The sequence below is a fragment of the Magnolia sinica genome, chromosome 2, assembly GCF_029962835.1.
Source record: "Magnolia sinica isolate HGM2019 chromosome 2, MsV1, whole genome shotgun sequence".
Lineage (NCBI taxonomy): Eukaryota > Viridiplantae > Streptophyta > Magnoliopsida > Magnoliales > Magnoliaceae > Magnolia > Magnolia sinica.
The window spans coordinates 129,215,712-129,234,448 of NC_080574.1; the positions used below are offsets into that span (position 1 = coordinate 129,215,712).

Consider the following 18,737-nt stretch of genomic DNA (forward strand, 5'->3'; position numbering starts at 1 on the left):
GGCCCCACGATTTAACAATTTTCTCCTCGGGTGACGTGAGGAGTGCTATAAATGAAAAGTGGCGGTCAACATCATCATGGAAATCCAACCAGAAATACATGGGTAAATAATTATTACCCATTTACCTTGAATTACCTGTGTAATTAGAAAATCAAACAGGCTCTTACAATAGTAGTAGAAAGGGAGAAGAAGACGGAAAAGAAAAGGAGAAAAAGAGAGAGAGTTACATTTGTAGTAAAAGAGAGAGGGGAGAGAGATTTACACAAACAAAATTACAATTACAAATAAAAAAAAAAAAAAAACAAATTCTTCAATCTTCACTTCTTGTCTTCACTTTTGCCTTGACCTTTGAGTCTTGACTCTTGATTCTAGAATATTGTAGAATGTAGGCTTGTAAAGTTGTGTTGTTGTAAGTTGTAAGTTGTAAGACTAAGTCACTAACACAACACTAACTTGTAACTTGTAACTTGTAACGAAGTAACAAACTAAAAGAAAATGTTAGAAGTCAGAAGTTAGAACTTGGATATGATTATGAAACTTTAAGAGAGAATGAGATAGAAAGAGAGAGTGGTGGGTGTCTTGTGTGAATATGATTATAACTTGGAAAAATTAGAAACTAGAAAGAGAGTTCAAGGGATGAAAAGCTTGGTTGTTTTGTCTCTTGAATCTTGTTTCTTGAATCCTTGTAGATGTACTTGTCCGTTGATTGAAATTTCAATCTTGATTCTTGAAAGAAATATGGATGGAGGAGTAGAACTTGGGGCTTGGAATTATGTAAGAGAGAGTGTAAGAGAGCAAAATAGAAATAGAGAGAGTGTTTAAGCTTTGAGTGCTTGTAGGAGTGCTTAGAATCCCTTTTTATAGAGAAAAAAAAATCACGATTTAAAATAAAAATAAAAATTCCAACGGTTAGATTTCTGATCGTTGGCAAGTATGCGATTGCATACATCGCATATGCGATCGCATATTATTGCACATGTGGCATATGCGATTGCATATGTGCAGTGATCGCATATGCCACTGTTGCATATGCGATTTGTGCACATGTGTGCGCATATGCGATTGCATATGTGAATGTGCGATCGCACATGACAACACCGGGTATCGCTAATACTAGGGAACTTTTATATGCGATTCTTCCCAAAATATCACTGATATCAATTATATCGCCAGTATTATTGAAAATATCAATGATATTTGGAAAATTTTAAGCTGCCAACAGTTTCAGTATCGCTAACCGAGTGATACTGATAATATCACCCATATTTGGATCAATGGTTTCGACCAGTGTTTTAAGTATTGACGACATCGGCCGATATATCCCACGATATATCTTGTATCTAACCTGTGCGATACGAAACGCACATGTTCGATTTGGTGAGCATTTTTGACTTTTGATCCTTTTATTTTTATTTTTTTCTTCCATAAATCATGTTAAATCAGTGTCAAATTGTCACAAATCCATGATTTTTTATGTTTTGCATGAAAAATTATGGATTGGGATTTGGGAGATTCGATTTCGAGATTTGGAGGAGATGGGCTGAGTTGCGGAAAAATGAAAAAAAAATAAAAAATTCTCAATATCCAAACATAAAATCAAACATGCATGTAACTTGTTCTAGTGATTCTTCTTTTGCTTTTGAATGTATTGTTTGTGTTTCCACAAGTCTTCTTACATTTATAATTTATATGAATGGACTTTAATTACACTTGCATCAATTCAGTTAAACAACACATAGTTTAGGACCTCATACAAAGAAAACCTATTATGTGCACTTGTTTTTTGTAATGTTTTGATTTATAAGTGTGTTGATGACTTTTTTAACAAGCACTGAAGTTACATTGAAAAATTCGACCAATTTCCCAATGTTTCCCCATGTTTCTAACAACTGCGATGCATTACACGATACAACTGATATATCCCTTCCCATGCGATAACCGATACATATTAGTATCCCAAGGGCGCGATACGTTACGCGATACCGATATTTCACAAACTGGTTCTGACTAGTCTTTAGTGTTTTGGTTCCTTTATGCAGTTTGTTTATAACATGAAATGGTAGGCATTTGACAAAAGTTATTGAGTTACATCAATTTATTCTCATACTATATTCTTGTGTTATCCTTTTTTATATTCATCCATGCTTTTCTGATGCTCTTTTACAGCTCTTTAAGTGTTCCACGTCCAAAGGAGGAGACACTATCAAGACACTCCATCTTAGGTCCAAATGGGCTTCGTGGTCAGTGGCAGCCACCTTCCACTGATACAGGGGTATAGTCTAATCTATCTAATACATTTATCTCATATGTGCTGTAAACTATCTTGACTTCTCTCTTGTGGATGCAGGTCCAATATCCAAGCAACCTAGACTTAACTCCAGTCGAGATGCCAAGGTTAGAGTTCTAAATGTTTTATTTTTCTCCTTAGTACGCCACATTCGGTAGTTTCTCGCTTTCAGTTTGGGCTTAAAGTTGAAGAAGGGAACGTAACACTAAAGATATCCCTTACAACTGTCATGTTTTTATTACATTGAGCCTTTGTTGATATCACTTCAAAGGGGGCCATCTTTGCGGCTAATTCTTTTGTTGCTATGCTTATTATCTTTGAAGTCATGGTGACATATCCAGTTTATCCTGTGTTTTCATTGCAAACAGCTTGATTCAGCCTGCTGAAGATGGGGTCGTGGCTGTAAAAGATAGTGGTGATTCAGAATCTGAAAGATCTACCCTTGAATCAGTCCTTTCACTGAATGACGGTAGATGGTCTCTTCCTGCTGAGGAACCTTGTACAACGACTACCTCAGACACAATAGAGGCTCCTATTCAAATTGATATTATCAGACAACCTTCGCCTCCACCTGTTCTTGCCGATGTACAAGATCTGATCCCCATCGATTCATCCCAGGTTACTGATTCAAGATCGGGACCTGCAAAATGCCTGCAGGACGAGCTTGCCCACTCCGAATCTCCTCTGCAAGTGCACATTGTATTATTCTGTATATTCCAGTTTATAAGTGTACTATTTATTTTTTTTTTTTTTTGGGAAGGTTACACTACCATGGATTCAACCCTGGATCGCTCACACACACTACACTGTCTCTGCCAGAACTATTCTAGGAGGTATTATAAAACGCTAGAGCCAAGAATTTGCATGGTATGCTTGGGTTTTCTGTTTCTACAAGTAGGGTCATGCTTAGGGACAGCATTTCAGTGATCCAAACTGTTGACAAGTTGGGCTTCACATTGGATGGTCCATCCATGTAACAAAAGTCTTCCAGATCAAACGATTGTAGCCATCGAATATTTGGCTTTTTCTGGTTGAGTGTGGACCATATGTATTTTCCTTCTTAACCCTTTGCTTCTGGTCACCAAGTGAAAGTTTAAAATTTTGCCACGTACATTTTTGGAGCACTAGCCATCCGTTGTTGGGTCTGTAATATAAATGATCGGGATCATTGGCACCCTACTTGTCATCATCATCATCTAAGCCTTATCCCAACTATTTGGGGTCGGCTAAATGAATCCTTTTTTACCATTCGATTCTATCATGGGTTATAACTTCAGTTAACACCATAGGTCATCAAGTCTTTTCTTACTACTTCCACCCACATCCTTTTGGGCCTTCCCCTTGTCCATTTAGGGCCTTCAATGTGTACCGACTCCTTCTAATGGGCAGTTCTTGGTATCCGTTGCACATGATCAAACCATCCAAATCTACTTCCCTCTTCTTATTACCTATTGGTGCTACTACTAAATTCCCTTGAATGCGTTCATTGCTAATTCTATCCTTGTCTTGCCACTCATCCATCTCAATCATTTCAGCTTCAATCATCCCGTGGGCATATTGTTCCTTAACTGCCCAACATTCTATCCCATAAAGCATGGGTGGTCTTATAGCCATCCCATAAAGTTTTCCTTTTAGTTCGAGTGGTACATGATGATCAGATAAAACTCCAGAGGCACATCTCCATTTCTTCCATCCTGCTTGAACTCTATAGGCAATATATGCCCCCAATTGTAGACACTGCAAATCCAAGCACAAACTCCAGGCCTGAGCACTTCATAATACCTCTTGTTCCAGGATGATTTAGCTATTTGAAATACGCTTTTTCCGGTGAGAAGTTTCTGATGTGTTTCCGAACGTTCTTTCTATTTTATTTTTATATTGGCAACAACTTTGAAGATGTTCACTTTGGTCTTTTTCCACCACTATTCTTGTATTATCTTTGCAGTCAACTAAAATGATGGACAGCTTCATGAGGATGGCCAAGTCAAACACAGATAGGAATTTAGAAACCTGTGGTGTTCTTGCAGGTTCACTTGTAAGAGCAAAAAATTTCAGCATTACTTTGTTCGACCTCGAAGTCCTTTTTGTATGATCAACAATTCTTGCTTTTCTGCTGTTGTAGAAAAACAGAAAATTCTTCGTAACGGCCCTCATTATCCCAAAGCAGGAGTCAACCTCTGATTCGGTATGATATTGTTATCTCATGCTGTTCTAAGTTACTTTCTTTCTGTTGTGTTGAAAGCAACCTTGCTGTTCTTCTATTGAGGTTGCTATTTGTTATTGCCTGATCAGTGTCAGACTACGAATGAAGAGGAAATATTCGAGGTTCAGGATAAGCAATCTCTTTTCCCCCTGGGGTGGATTCATGTGAGTATTAAATGTTTTGGCATGATCTTACCCTTGTTTTAGTTTATGGCAGTCTTCATGTTCATTATGCTGTATGCATGCTATTTATGGATGATGATCAGGAGCAGTGTTGTTAAAATTCTACAATTCACAATTTACGATTTACAATTTGAGTTGAATCTTAAGAAAAACGATTTGAATCCCACCTTTGAATCCCTTTATACATGAATTTTACGATTTTATGATTTGAATCCTACGATTTACGATTCAAATCCTGATTTACGATTGAAATTACACTTGTTCTCTTCTATTTTATTGAATCCCTTTTTACATGAATTTTACGATTTTATGATTTGAATTGTGCGATTTACGATTCAAATCCCGATTTATGATTCAAATTATACTTGTTGTCTTCTATTTTAAGTTTCTCTGGGCTTTCATTTCATGTTTTTGAATTGGTGGGGGCGAATCATTTAGAAAAAAAAAAGGACCTTTAAAAAGAGAAAAAAAGAATCGTTTAGAAAAGGTAAATTATTTTATTTTGTTTTTTGTTTTTTTGATAAGAGATTAAGTGATATACATTCTCTTTAACGTTAAATCATAGGGCTTCCCCCCCCCAATGATTTCTTATTTTTTAACTGCCCAAAACACCAAATTGATGTATGGCTCATCTGGAATGTTTTTATGGATGGTTACGATCATGTTGACTTATATGTATTGTGGAATGATGGTTGGAAATCAAAATATCTGTTTTCGTTGGTCTACAGAGTCAAATGCTACTTTTTCAACGTGATTTTGCATTTAAGAAAGTTAACAAGAACATAAATTATTAAAGGATCCTTGTTTGTTTTTGAGGAAAATTTCTTGAAAGATTTGAAAGATAAGAATCCTTAAACACTATCATGACATGGTATTACTTGGTGCATATTGATGGCAAAAGGATGATTGCTGAGTTTTTATTATTATTATTTTTTTCTGATTTTATTTATATTTTTAAGAAGCTTAGAAAAAATCTTACAATTTACTATATGATTTGCAATTCGATATGATTCAACCCCCTATTACGATTTACGATACAATAACAATTTTGACAACATTGATCATGAGTAGCAATTTTGTGGGGGCACCGCATGGGTTATTGAACTGTGGTAGCCATTTGATTGTGGGGGCACCGCATGGGTTATTGAACTGTGGTAGCCATTTGATTAGTGGCTTGAAACAGCCACCATTAATTCAAATAGTTGGCAATGATCCACATTCAACAGTCAAAACCCATAATAATTGGATCATCAGAATTGTCCAATCACTCTATTTTCAGTGGCAGCCTATGGCCCATACACGGTCATGATCATCATGCATGCACTTCATAGAACTGTGGAATGTGAATCATAATTGCACTTCTCAATAATATTGTTAACTGCTTACTGGATTTCTTCTCTTGGTTTGCAGATGGAATAAACCACTCATAGTTCGTAGGTTAAATATGGAATATCTAAGCATGACCTTGGTGCACAACAGTAGTGTTTCAACAGGATTTTTCTTGAAAGGAGTTTATATGATCCTTGACCCAAGTATTTGCACAATGTTCTTGGATTTTCAGTTTGTACAAGCAGGGCCCATGGTTCAGTGATGTAGACCGCTGGTGTTGGTCCTTACCATGGAATTGGATGGTCCATGGCAGAAAATATGTGCAACTGGAAAACCTTAACCTTTCAAATTGTGGCCTGCAAATAGAGGTGCGAATGGGTTGGGTCAACTGGATGGGTTATTGGACCCAACCTGAAATTAAATAGCTCTGGGTCAAAAATTAGAGAACGTCTAGGTCCTTAAGTTTGACCTGAGTACTAAATGGGTTAAGTTGGATCTGAAAGTTTGATGCGATTACCAAATGCGTTGAGTCTGGGACCTCCCAAAATCAACCTGACCTGACCTGACATGGGCTCGATTTTTAAATTACCAATTTGGGCCATCCTAAAATGGATCCAATCTAGATCTGGACCAGGCTCAGGAAAATAGTAAATCACTAGTCTAGGGGAAGTGGGAATTAGAAAGCTGTTGATTATTATTTGATACTAACTAGAGAAAGTAGTAATTGAGAAATTATAAATAGTAGTTAGTGAGTGGATGTAAAATTGGCAGGATCGAGTGTTTAGGCATGTGATACATTGGTGGAAAAGAAATAAAAATATGTGAAAATTTGCATACAACCGTTTTATGTGACCATTTCTCATCTATCTACTGAATGCGCCAGAAGAAAAGGGAAAGAAGACCGTTGCGAGGAATGTTATTGATAGGCCTAGTTATTCATTGAACAGGGACTTTCACAACACACATTTCCCCAGTGCACACTTGTACGAGATCTGGGCCATCCATCACATAGGGATCACTATGGTAATGCCTTGGCCTGGCCCACACCCGGCTCAGATCTGTCCCATGAGATTTATGGGACAGAAGGGGACCCTGGGGCGAATCTGGACCCATGAAGGTGAAATTTCTTGTAGGATAACTACCAGACCAACTATGCTTTATGGGACAGAATGTTGGGCAATTAAGGAATCACATGTTCATTGGGTGAGCATGTAGCTGAGTTGAGATGGATGAGTTTCACGACCAGTAGCTAGTTGTTTCTCATTCAGTTGGGAGAGCGGTGTTTGGTGTCCTCCGTGCTGTAGAGATCTCACAGAAGAAGAGGTGGCCGATTTTGCAAAGTTGTTGAAGCATCTCCACAATTTTCACCCATGCCTCTATTCAAAGGATTCCTTGGTACGGAATGTTGGTCCATTGGGAAAATTCTTAGTTTGGTCCTACAAGCTGATTCAGAAATCTTCAATATCTTTCAGACGAATTCTTTCTCAGTTTCTAGTTTTACAGAGCTCCCCTTCTAAGGTGCTACTTTTGATTGGTTTTTGGGGAGAAAGAGAATGTTAACTAACTATTGACAACCTTCAGAAAAGTGCTATGATTCTTCCCAATTTTTGCCTTGTGTATGAGTGATGGGGAATCGATAGATCACCTCTTCATTCATTGCTCCTTTGTGAGGCAAGTTTGGTCTACTTTTCTAGCATGCTTTGGAGTGGACTGGGTTATGCCACAAGTAATCAAAGACTTATTAAGAGCCTGGCACGGCAGCAAGCTATCTACAAGGATGGTCAGTGGGATGGCACTTGGTCATCATGGCAGTCATATGGAATAATATAGGGCAAACCTAATAGGCGGTGCTTTCTTAACAAGCAAGGATCATGTGAAGGGGCAGTTTGGAAATCCAAAAGAGATGTGTTAGAATGGTTATCTAGGTGAAAAATGTAATTGTTGATGCATTGTTGTCCTTGCTTCGTTTGTAATGATCTTGGGTTGCATTTTTTTCCGCTTAGTTGAGCGGTTTATTAATAAGAATTTTGTTTACCCTACAAAGAAGAAGAAGAAGAAGAAGAAGAAGAAGAAGAAGAAAGAGACAAGGAATGATCAAATTAGACACAAATGCATTGGAGGGAACTGAGTGGCACCAATGGGCTGTAAGACGAGGATTGGACTTCTGATTGTTTGACCATGTGCAATGGAGATAAAGAACTTCATTGGTTAGGAGAGAGGTGGTTCAAGTTGAAGGCTCTGAAAGGGGCAAGGGGAAGGCCCAAAAGGACAAGGGTGAAGGTACTGAGAAAAGACTTGATGCTATGGTTCAGCTAAGGATATGGTCCTTGATAGAGTGGAATGGCAGAACAAGATTTTTGTAGCTGATGCCAAATTGTCGATTAGTTGGGATGAAGCTTGTATGATGTAGGGCGACGATGATAATTGTGAACACCTTCCCTCTGTTTTATGACAATTATAAACACCTCCCCACTGTTTTGGAGTATTACACATACCTCCCCTTTGTTTTGAAGATTCCTATTAGATTCCCATGCAACGAAGCGACGCTTTTATCTTTAAGCAGTTGAAAGTTTTAACCCTATCGTATGCAACTACTTGTAGTTGGGCGGCCCCACAAAAGTGTGCATGTCATCTAACAAAGGTATACAAAAATGGTTACGTAACAGCCAGTAATGACCATAATCGTTACGCGTTATGCGGCTGTAATGGCTGTTATAGGAAAAATTGCATGTAATGGCCCCGTATGGACTCGTAACGGTCCCGAAATAGGTTTTTTCAAAAAAATTAAAAAAAATGCCATAACGACTGTTATAGCCTGTATCGTAACGGTAATGGCAGTAGCTGTTACAGCCATCGTTACATTATGGAACACCTTGCACCTAACCCTTTCAGTATGGTCCCCCACCATGAAAAATGGAACACCCCAAAAATCAAATTGATTCAACCATCAGGTGGCCCACCATGATAATTCAGAGGTTTTTGGGATTGTTTTCTATTGCATGTTCCACCCACCTTATGATTGGATAACCCGTATTTTTGGCACGGAATTTTTATGAAGTGACCCTTGTAGTTGTGTTAGATGCCATTTATACATAACAGCGTGATGCAGGACATGAAATTCAAATATGATGTGCAAGATTTTCAGGCATAAGATCACGTTAGTTCAGAAATAATTACACAAATTCCATATCCCACACAAAAGCTCAAACAGAATCTATGCAGGTCCAGACATACACATGTTAGGGCTGGATCAATAAAAATTATGAACCAAATGATACTCAAAGGGAAGTAAATTTATCCACACATGCACAACAATCTGTCCCTAATCCAAGGGATTCACAAGTTTCAGTTAAGAGAACCCTATGATTAGAAAAAGGGGCAAACAAATTGAAAATAATGCAATCTAGGGTTAGGATTATGGAAAGCAAGTACAAGAGGGATGAAAGAGGTGGGAAATCTAAACTTGGCGACAGTCCATGTGCGCGGACAACGGGCCAGACTTGACGCACGTGCGCAAGGGCCTGACCGCACTTGCGATGGGGCCCCAAATCTGGAAACCGACTCCTTGAGTCTGGTTGGCCCGGGCCGATGCGATGTGTGGTCTATGCCTGGTGCTCTATCGAAGTTTCAGCTCTACCGAAGTTTCAGCCCTCCTGCAGGGCCAGATTCTGGAATTCTGCTCTAGAGAGAAAAATTGCTACAATAAAGGACGGATTTGAAGCATAGATGGTTGTGGGAGAAGAGAAGTGTGGATGGTAGAAGATGGGGGTGAATCAGGATAGGTGTGATTTCTCACCATGGTAATCAGCCCTTCGAGGAAGAGGGAGGGTTTCACACCCAATTGGATTTCCACAACTCAGAAACTTAGAGGAGTAGAAAAACGTAGGAATTTTTATTAATATTCAATGACCAAAAAGACTACAAGGGGTGCCTATTTATAATAAAACCCTATACCTCCAAAACTCGCGCCATGTGCGCAACATATTACTTGGCGATAAAGTAATAAAAAATAACAACTAATCAAAGCAATCTAAAACTTCTATGATACTCTTAATAACAATAATAAGCAAAACGTAAAATACTAGATTAATTAGAATAGTAGGCCACGATTATGAGAACCTATAGTGGGCTTTACATGACTATCGGGTCCACTCCAACGAACGAAAACGCAATCCTCTAACTAGATCGTCATCGATCCAGATCGATGGTGGGGCCCTCCTCCCCATCACAATGATTCCCACATGCATGGAAAACAAACTCATCAAAAAGAGGGAATTTTTGTCATTTAGTTCAAATTCCTTTTAACCTCTCTAATAGAGGGGTATACCTTAAATAAATGGCTTATTTTTCACTTGGACCTGACCCAGATTTTTAACAGGTTGGATCTGGGGCCAAAAAACAGACCTGATTATTAAATCGGTGGGCCCCAAGAATCCACTAGAGCAGATCAAACCTGACCCTTTTGCAACCCCAAGAACATAAAGTAGAAACCTCTTTGTTTGGAAAGAAGTAGCAAATTGTCATTGTTCAAGTAAAAAGGTTGAATGATTGTGTTTATGTGCTGGTTTACGTTCAGGCTTGTGAAGCTTAGAAGGGTATATAGACCTCACAAAATGAATGTGGGGATCTAGTTATGTGGATTTTTTTCCCATTCTTTTCCTTCGCAAATTTTTATTTTTTTATTTTTATTTTTTTATTATTTTTAAATTTGAAGTGTGAGAAGGGGTTTGTTTAAAAAAATAAATAGAAATTACAAAGGGAGAGTATTCCGAGAGAAGAAAAATGTTGGAAAAGAGACCCTCTTTTGGAAACATCGTCAGCTACAAGGTTCCCTTCAAACATCAGCAAATCACACTGAGAAAATGTTCCTTCATAATTTTCTCTATCCACTACCCAATCTCCATGAGAAAACTCCATTTGAACATGCCCACCTGATAGTGTTCGAGGAGTTGCTCTATCCACTACACAAGCTTCTTCAAATGCCCATTGCCCACCTGATGAGTTGATAGCTCTTTTTTCTTTCTTCATGGATATTGCTCCTAAATCATGTTTTGAGTTTGAATGAAATTAGATACAGATCTTTCTTTATTATTATTATTATTATTATTATTTTTTGGTGAGATTGCTTTCTTACTGTGTCAATGGGCATTTGAAGAAGCTTGTGTTTCTCAGTTGAATCATGTTCACGTGTGGGCTGTTTTATAAACATTTGGTGCACCTACCTTTTTCTCTCTGATCATTGTCATTGCAGATTTGGATCTCACCCCTCTAGGCCTTTTCACATGCCATCGTGTGGCAAAGGTCCACAAAGCCATCCATTAGTTGGATCCCATCACATGGGCGTTCCAACCCAAAATTTAGGCAAGTTCGCTGATTAGGTGGGCACATGTGAACTTTCGAATGTGAATTTTTTGTGACCTATCTTTAACTGCCATCTTTGTAAGGTGGCCCACCTGATGAGTCAACTGGGCTGATTTTTGGGTCAGGCACATACACAATAGGCTTCTCTAATGGACAGTTTGGCTCTTGTACATGTGCCACATTGGCATGTGTGTCCATATGAAGAGGGACTGAGTACATTATGCACATGCAACTCACAAACCTCAATTATTCTCGTGTGGCTTACTTATGTCTGATAATCTTGCACCTGTGTGTCACTGCCATGCTGGCATTGTGGCTACGTGTGGAGGGTCTGGATGTACAGCCATGTAGAACCTTGAACCTCATCATCACCATGATGCAAAATTCGGCCAGAATGATTTTTCATTTTGTCATTGTCTTCATCAATGTCATCGTTGTCACCGTCATCATAGCCTTGTCCAAGATATTTACGGAGTGATCTTCCACTACTATGATGACTTGTATTGTTGTATATGATACAACTGCTGAACATCTCATTTTGTTCAATGTACAGACGCATCCTTCTCAATCTTGTTTCATGTCATCGATCGACGTGCACACTCATTATTCGTATCAGGTGCGCCCACTTACCATGTCATTCATAATTACTAATACCCATTTCGCATTCAGGGGGTTACATTGTTTGTAGTATCGTTTATCGTCATGTATCGCTGGCAGGGGGATATGGAAACTTTTATCGATTTGCCGATGCCCTGAAATGTATTGCTGGTTGAGGGGGAAACATTGGGGAGATGAGGGGAAAATGGTGGAATTTCTCAATGAAACTACAAGAGATGCTAAAATACAAGTATTTGCATATTTAGGAATCTAAGTAATTCCAAAAAAGACAAATACGTAGTAAGTTTCCCTTTAATAGGGGGCTAAAGGCATGTAACTTGACGTTGGGAAACATTGGGGGAATATGGGGATAATGGTGGAATTTTTAATGATACTTCAGGAGATGCTGAAATACACATATTTGCATATTTAAGAATCAAATAATAGCAAAAAAGAAGCATATTTGCATGTTTAGGAATCAAATAATAAGTTTCCCTTTAATGGGGGCCTAAAAGCATCTACCATTGGCTCAGGGAAACATGGAGAAAATGGTAGATCCATCCATCCAACCATCCACCCACGCATGCATATACATACATACAAACACGCATGCATATCCATCCCATCCATCCAACCATCCATGCTTACATTCATACATACATACATTGACACACACGTATAGACACATGCATGATCCACCCATCCATCCATCCATGCATGCATGCGCACGCACACATACATACATCCACCCATCCATGCATGCATACATCCATCCATCCCTGCATGTACATATACACAACCATGCACCCATAAAAAAAATTGAAGTGGAATTTTTTCTATTAAACAGAATTTTGGAGATATCGATTCATTGACGTTATATTATCGAAATATTGCCGACACCTGAAATTTACAGTCGAAGACATTGACGATATCAATACATTGGCAATACTCAACAATGTATTGGCGATATACTGCTGATTCGTGGAATTTCTGATACTACCAGTGTTATCGGTATCGCCGAGCTGGCAATGCCAATAATATTGGCGATATTATCGATAGTATCGTTGATACTTGAAACCATGGGTGGTTATGTCCTTTTCTCTTTGTTATTTTCTCATTGATTGCTGCTTGATTTTATCTTCAACTTTACCCCCATTCACTGGATACAATGGTCTTCTTTTTTCATTTTTTAAACAAAATGCACAATAATCAGATTATGTTACCCGAAGCAATTGCAATTGTTATGGCTCCGACGGATTCATCAAGGTCAGAATCTCCCTATTGCCCCTGATTTTATCTTCATGTACTACAAACTTTGTGATTGAAATTCTGTGATTAGAATAGTGTTGTCAATGGCTCAGATAATGTACATGTATCTGAACTCCCAAGGGACTTGATTTGGTCCTGTTCTGCTTGGATATGGGTACCTTATTTGAGGTACCAGATGCTAATCCTAAATCTGATCGAATTCAGCAACTCGTCCTTTACTGTTGGGATCTGTTCCAAGCATGAATTAGGATTTGGGAATGGGGTTTGGAGCCAGAATCAGGTTTTGGTCTAGATTTTAGGTTGGATCTGGATTTGGATTCAGATCCATACTAGAAACATGCCCTGCTTGTTGGAACCGAATCTGAGTCTGGCTAAATTGGATTGGATAGTTTGGGCATCCATGGATCCAGGTATCCATTGACAACAGTAGCCTAGGGGAATCCTACATGCAGATGCTCATCAACATGCATACCACATGTGTCCATAGAACAACACGAGTGAGATCCAGGCCGTCAATTGGGTGGGCCCATCATTATATTTTCCCACAGCCCAAAAGTACAGTCGAAAAGGGATGACAATGAACACGAGTTGCCGGCCCAATAAGCTGACCAGCCCGTGTTTTGGGCTATAGGATGCATTTGCTGTGGGTACTGCCCAACGACCGGCCTGGATCCTGCACACGTATGATGTGTCAGCATGTGCGGTACTTGTTTCAGTTCTTGCAGATTCATATCTGCAGGTGGCATTTGCCTGCCAACTGACTGTTAATCCTATGTATTCAGAAAACATGGCATCTTCCGACTCACGACTCCAGGTGGCATGTCAGTCATAAGGCAATGCCCGCAACGTGGTTTTCATCATCACGATGAACCGGCCGGCGGCGGTCCCATCTATGACAGCTGTTCAGATGTTTATATGAATCCAAGCCTGAAATTCGACGTCATGGATCTCCGGTAAGAATGAATGATTCTCATTTTGGGGTACAATCTCTCTCAATCTATTCATTGATTGTGTATCATCATGATAAAGTCTCTATAGCCTTCTTGTTATGTAGTATACTGGTTTTGTAAAAAATTTGAAAGCCCAAACTGTTTCACCAGTGTATTCTGTACATCTTCCACGGACGAATCAGAACTCTGCCTGCCCTCCCAAAGCTTGAGAAATTTCCAAGCCGGAAATTAGTAGAAGGATATCGATTTGACTTAAGTTTCTCCATTTCAGTTACCCTGTTTACAGTGCTGGTTAGTTACTCCAATGAACTGGGTTGGCCAGTCTAGCTTCCGGCCATAGCATCCGCCTGGACCTGGTTCACATTTCATTTATGATTATTTGGGCCCTTTTAATTGAAACAACAAATGGGCTTGTTTTGAGTTCTGGTTTAAAAATCTGTTTGTGCATGTCACGTTGTTCACCAGCAATATGGGGTCAGATCGTCCTGTATCCAGCGGTGAAACCAATATCTTTTATGAATGATACAGGTGCGTATCGTATCAGGTGATGTGTACGGGTTTCAGATGATACTTTTAAACTTTGGATCCAGTCTAGTTAATGGCTGACATGGACCTTGTGGCCTGTAATTAGGTCCCAAAAGTAAATGGGCTAGGCTGATGATTGAATTTTAGGCCAGATGAATGAATGGGCAAATCTTGGGCATACCCTGGCAAGGCCATAGGCACTCCCTGATCTCGGGCATGGCTCCTATTGCATTAAAGGAGGTTCTTTCAGCACCGTAGGGGATAGTGATGGACACGGTTCGCGATTCTGTTAAAAAGTGATGGTTTTAGCTGTATTAGCAGCGAGAAAACTACAGTGGGTGAGAAACGAGTGGATGGGAGATTGGAAAGAAACACCATAGATCCAAAAGTCAAGATGAATGTTTCCATGGAATTATTCAGAGACCCGTCTCTGCTTGTGGAAACAAACCGACCCAAATGGAGGCATTTAGATGAAATCGGCTTATGTTGCTTTAGACGAGTTCAGCAAAATGACCATCTTCATGCTGTGATCAGGCATTATCTTCTCAATGATGGATGGGCCCACTATCCGCAAATTGCGCAGATAGGTGATCTTACCTGACAATGTTGCTTCTTTACTGGAACTACGTTCAATGCTTACCACTCCAAATATTCTTCCCATCTGTCCGTTGGTAGGTTTCTAATTGTACGATTCATTAAGTGTGGTGGGCCCAAAGTGGTTATTCATTGTGGGCGTACTGAGTTGGTGGGTCTTTTCTAAAGAGAGATGATTAGATACATTCCATCAATTTTTCATGCTAACATGTGGCATGAATAGAACATCCATTCCGTTGCAAAGGTGGGCCACGCTACTATCATCGCCTGATATGAAAATCAGGTCAATCAATGGACTGCTAATGGTATGACTCAGTGCACTGGAGTGGCACCCAATTGAGTGAATCTGCTTGGTTTTCACATCAGGCGATTCCCATTGTACAGCCCACCTATTGCACGGACTGGATTTTCAAAACTTCTAATACAACCATCTGTATCTGATCATTTGAAGGTGACTGCGTCTTTTACTATACTCGTTTTGCATAGCTCTCGAAATCAAGCAACAGCCGGTGGTCTTACTCAACACAATGGTATGGCCCACTAAATGAGCTGATCATCTTGATATCCCAGAAAGCTAATCTTCATGGTGGGGCCCATCTCTTGGACGGTTCACTTGTCTCACACGCATGGCTCGTGTTGGGAAAGAGGGGGCCGTGGGTGAATGTTCGTATACAGTGCAATGTATGTGATGATTTCGTGTCATGAAGTATGAACATTCGGTTCCATCTTTGAAAAACTGAGTGGAACTCAAAGAAAAGAAAGAGTGAAATCAAAGTCACTCCAATCCCTAGAAATAAAGGCAGGATCACCGTTCCTTTTGGAGCGAATCCACGAAGAGAACAACTTTCGATGATGCTTTGGACATGGGCCTCCTCGTTCTAGGGGCTGGTTCCTCTGCATCGTTTGTAGAAGAAGCCTCTTCTACAATTCGGTGTGTGCGATCCACCGTGATTTTTGCAGTACATCCAGTCCATCAATCGTGTGAGCCCCCTCGTTTTCTCCTTGTAGGCCAAAATTCTGGTCGATCTAAAACTCAGATGGACCACAGTATAAAATATTGCCGAAAACCTCTAAAGTCGCATAGGGTGGCGCAAATTGGTTATTTAATGGTCTTAAATTTAGGTCGTCCATTCTTCTTGGTGGGGGTAATCTTCTGAATGGATTGGATAGCATGTAAAAAACAAGTTGGGCCCCACACAATCTAGAATGTTTTAACGGTTGTTGACCCTATCCCAACTGTTCTCTGGAGTGTGACCAATATGATCGACCTAATTTTCGGAAAACGTGTTGAACTTGAAAGGGCCCACCTTATTGACGGATTGGATGCGTCCCGTACATCATGGGGGGACCCATAGACCGCGTTGTAGATTAAGCTCAATCTACAAACGGCTCGTTTTCTCGTCATATGGCCTATGATCTCTCTAGGGTACTCATGGAGGTCGGTGAAGTCAGTATGGTAATTACGAAAAAGAAATTTCACATGCTCTGACAAACTACGCTCAATCATGCTTACGCACGTATACACCGTACCCGTCGTGTATTTCCAAATCGATCGAGACCGTCCGAATCGTGGAAGACGATATTGACATGGAATATAACTCAAGAAACTCGCGTCATGGGGTACGATCCTGACTTCTTACGCATGGAATTCAGACCGTTGATTTTTATTTTTTTGGCTTTTCAATTTCTATTTCACGGCCAACAATCAATGTGACTTTCTGGCCTTACTCTATCCACAGCAGGGACTCAAAATCTTGCAGTGTGGATTCGGGTCACGTGTAGAGTCTGGGTAGGCATAATAGCAGATGGTGATGAGTAAACCTGAAAGCAACGGTAGGTAAAGATGAAACCATCAAAGGGCCCACCTTTCTCCCTATCTCTCGTATTTCAAGAAACCTCCTTTTGGGTGGACTGGCACTGTAGAAGGAACAAAGTGGCCCACCTTGTCCCCCCTCTTTACCATTGAAAAAGCTTCACAGAGATTCTACTGTTCTACATTTGCATGGGACAAGGCATCTCTCTGAAAGAAGCTTTAACTACGTGCCTGTGATAAGAGTATCTCTCTCTCTCCCTCCCTCTCTCTCTCTCTCATAGGAAAGAGATTGTGTGAGTACTCGTATGTTCGGCCGTCCAAACAGGCTTTTGGCGGGAATCCCGACTCTCATTTCAAAATGGGATATTTGGGGTGGCCGGATCCACTTAAAACCTTTTGTGGGTTCCCCTCAAGCTAGAACGTGGTGTGTGGGGCTCAAAGTGCTTTGTGAATGACATCCAATCCGTCCATCGTGTGAATCTTTTCATTTTCTCCCACGAAATATGAAATCAGCCAGATACAAAACTCAAGTGGGCCACACCATTTGAAATCATGTCTAAAAAGCTTATAATTGCGTGCTGTGGCCCACCTGTTATTTTGAATGAACTGCTTCTTGGGGTGTCCGTTCATCCCAGCGGCTCTCATCTGAACGGATTGGATGGCATATACAATCCATGGTGGGCCCCAAACAGCATCTGGTTGCTTTTCAATGTCCCCTTATCAACTGATCCATGTGGTGTGGCCCGTGAGGGACGGAATGTATGTCATGCATTCATCACGGTGGGACCCACACCTTCTGTTGTACAAAAGCTCAACCTACGAAGCTTTGTAATGGATCCGGCCTCATCTTTAGAATCCCATTTTGCAACACCAGAGAAATTATATCAAAGTGGACCATACCATACATGCTTGTCTTCAAAAACATTGAATATACGAACTCCAATCTAGACCGTCCAAATAGTGCCCCCCCTCCATCTGATCGGTTGCTTCTTTTTTATTATTTTATTATTTTCATTTTTTTAAAAAAATGTCCGATGAGAACATTTTACACACGAGTTGTAGATGAAATTTCAGGCAACTAGCTGCGTGTAGGGCCCACCATGGCGTGTATATGGCATCCAACCCGTCCAAAAGAGTCATCCCAACGTGAGAACGGGGCACTCCAAACATTTGGTCGATCCAATCATCATACGGGCCCGAAGTGGATATGAGATTCTTGGGCTGTTCTCTTATGTTTTCGTGGTGTGGCCCACCTGATGGTTGTTTCATCATGACTTCTGTTGGGTCCAATTTTGATTATGGATAGACCCTACTGGACGGCTTGGATGTCATACACACTCTACTGTGGGCCCCAAACATAAATCATCGAACGGACCTTTCCACCACCACTAGCTGCATGTGATACGCTCTCCTGTCTGATTTGTGGCCATTAAACGGACCGTTTAAAATAGTTCATAAATCAGAAAATTCTGTCAGAAAGTCCGAACCGCCAGGATCGTTGGATCAGTGTACGGTGGAGGCGTGCGCGAGTATCTATCTACGAACAGAACCTTTCCTCTTGGCTTTTGGTACTCCGTCCTTGAAGCAGACGAAACCTACGATACTCTGCCAGAGTGTGATGGATGAT

General features: G+C 40.2%; 1 protein-coding gene across 4 annotated transcripts in view; it reads left to right on the top strand.

The window, feature by feature from the left end:
* LOC131237631 (AMSH-like ubiquitin thioesterase 1) overlaps window positions 1–14,339 on the top strand; it is a 39,315-nt gene extending 24,976 nt beyond the window's left edge. For 2 of the 4 annotated variants that reach the window (XM_058235512.1, XM_058235515.1), the window contains 9 exons: window positions 2,167–2,272; window positions 2,348–2,394; window positions 2,656–2,986; window positions 4,233–4,322; window positions 4,410–4,472; window positions 4,580–4,654; window positions 11,916–11,978; window positions 13,173–13,225; window positions 14,011–14,339. In XM_058235512.1, the coding sequence (XP_058091495.1) occupies window positions 2,167–2,272; window positions 2,348–2,394; window positions 2,656–2,986; window positions 4,233–4,322; window positions 4,410–4,472; window positions 4,580–4,654; window positions 11,916–11,978; window positions 13,173–13,225; window positions 14,011–14,185 (1,003 nt within the window). In that variant the 3' untranslated portion in view covers window positions 14,186–14,339. The remainder of the gene's footprint in view (window positions 1–2,166; window positions 2,273–2,347; window positions 2,395–2,655; window positions 2,987–4,232; window positions 4,323–4,409; window positions 4,473–4,579; window positions 4,655–11,915; window positions 11,979–13,172; window positions 13,226–14,010) is intronic. The other 2 variants (XM_058235513.1, XM_058235514.1) reach the window with 2 other exon arrangements.
* Window positions 14,340–18,737: the final 4,398 nt, after the last annotated feature.